Genomic DNA, 1,846 nt, shown 5'->3' on the forward strand with positions numbered 1-1,846 from the left:
GGCTGTTACACTGGACCGAAATACATGTGAAATTTAATGCAGAGAATTATAGAAAAACGTAAAACGATGATGTCTCCATGTAGTTTTATTCTCAGCTAAACATGGGACAACAAATACGTCTAAAGGTATTGTGGCCCACACGACGTTCTCCTTGTCAAGCGGTCCCTGTCCTAATGACGCCATTTTTCAGTAAACCAATTAATACTTTATGAATAATGCGTTAAGTGTTGCGCATTGAAAACTGAAACAGAACGACGACACAAGTAGAGACTGCACCAAAAAGCCTGCACAGAAGTGGCAGACCAAGCCCTGTGACCCCAGCTGCTTTGAATGAGACGGGGTTGCGCGCCATCTGCTCTTCAAACAGCTGCAGCTGCTCCACCTCCTCTTCTGCAGCGAGTGACGATCCAGGGCAAGTAGAAAGCAAAGAAACAGCACTGACCAGCTCGTGTGTTCTGTCAGATTCTCTGACAACTGCTTCGCAAGAAGTTGCAACCACCACAATTCTAGCGCTGCAGAGAGCCAACCACAACAAATTGTATGTGAGTGGATACAGTAAGTTTACAGGATACTGAAACCACATATCTAGACTCAAATACGCAATAGTGGCAACTGATACAAAATCACTCATTATTTCAACCAAATTCTGTGTGCCATACAATCTGCTTACTAGCCTGCAGCAGTCACTCAGAATGAAATACAAGCACCTTATCTCATCCAATGCTTTCACCTTGTCACTTGATTTAATGAACGATTTGCCTCTAGCTGGCATGCTTCTGTCTGTGTAAATGGGCGAATATCGAGGTCTACGATTATTTCCCCTGTTTTTAAATAGCTGTAACTGCAGCTGAAGGCTTTTAATAATGTAGTCGTTACTGTGAAAACCATACATACTGATGAATTGGACATTAATTCTTTCAAATAAATATCTAATGGCAACACAAATTTTTCTGAATTGTAAGACAACAGCACACCTGACTAAGCTACAGAGACACAACGTCAGAATTATTACACTTCGTAACTGCAAATGTGTTATGAACACAGTATACATGAGAATAAGAAATAAAGGCAATATTATTAATCCTATCTCGATGAAGACAATACGTCTGATATTTTTGTAATGAACTGTATTTACAAAACATAACGTTCGTCCAGAAGCAGCTAGTTTCAAATACAATTCAGTAACACCTGATGCATTAATTGTCAGCATTTGATATATTGATAAAACAGTCCCTATGGGAAACATATGTACGTTCACTCCTAACAAGAAGTAATATATTTGTTTCCCACCTATAGTGGTGCCAGAAAAGTAGGATACAGCGGTGAATATTAAGATGGTCAACGAAACTATGAGTGCAAAGAAGGAGTATGTTTTAAGAGTTTTGGATACCACAAGGCTTTTCGTGGCTAGGTTAAATGAAAAAGGAAATACGCCCATCACCTGGCAAAGTATAATAAGTGGTTTCATTGCAGAATATAATCGCCGTTCATCCATAACACACCTGTCAACTTCCACCAAACACGCCTCTGCACTATGACACACTATGAATGTTGAAGAAAGATGAAATGCTGCCTCAAATTTAACGAAATATCTATTTTCTAAACCTCAGAATAAAATATACGGGAACAGCTATTATCCAATAATCGGTGAGCCATCTCCGTATTCTGGGGCGCGGAACACCGAGTTGTTAGTCAGTGAAGACAAACACGACACAGTCCGTTTCCTCTCTGACCGTAAATTTGCCATTAGCGAGGAAAGGGCAGAAAATTCTGGTAACGATTTGTTACTCGAGAATCGATATGATAATAGTCTCCCCATTATTTTACATTAGTTAATAAGTATTTC

At 39.6% G+C, this 1,846-nt stretch overlaps 1 protein-coding gene across 1 annotated transcript; it reads right to left on the reverse strand.

Moving 5' to 3' along the window:
* Positions 1 to 220: 220 nt before the first annotated feature.
* On the reverse strand, positions 221 to 772 carry LOC126482023 (uncharacterized). Its single transcript, XM_050105993.1, has one exon. It carries the CDS (start codon positions 770 to 772, stop codon positions 221 to 223), a length of 552 nt encoding a protein of 183 aa, XP_049961950.1.
* Between the last annotated feature and the right edge of the window lie 1,074 nt (positions 773 to 1,846).

Source organism: Schistocerca serialis, chromosome 5, assembly GCF_023864345.2.
Source record: "Schistocerca serialis cubense isolate TAMUIC-IGC-003099 chromosome 5, iqSchSeri2.2, whole genome shotgun sequence".
Taxonomy (NCBI): Eukaryota; Metazoa; Arthropoda; class Insecta; order Orthoptera; family Acrididae; genus Schistocerca; species Schistocerca serialis.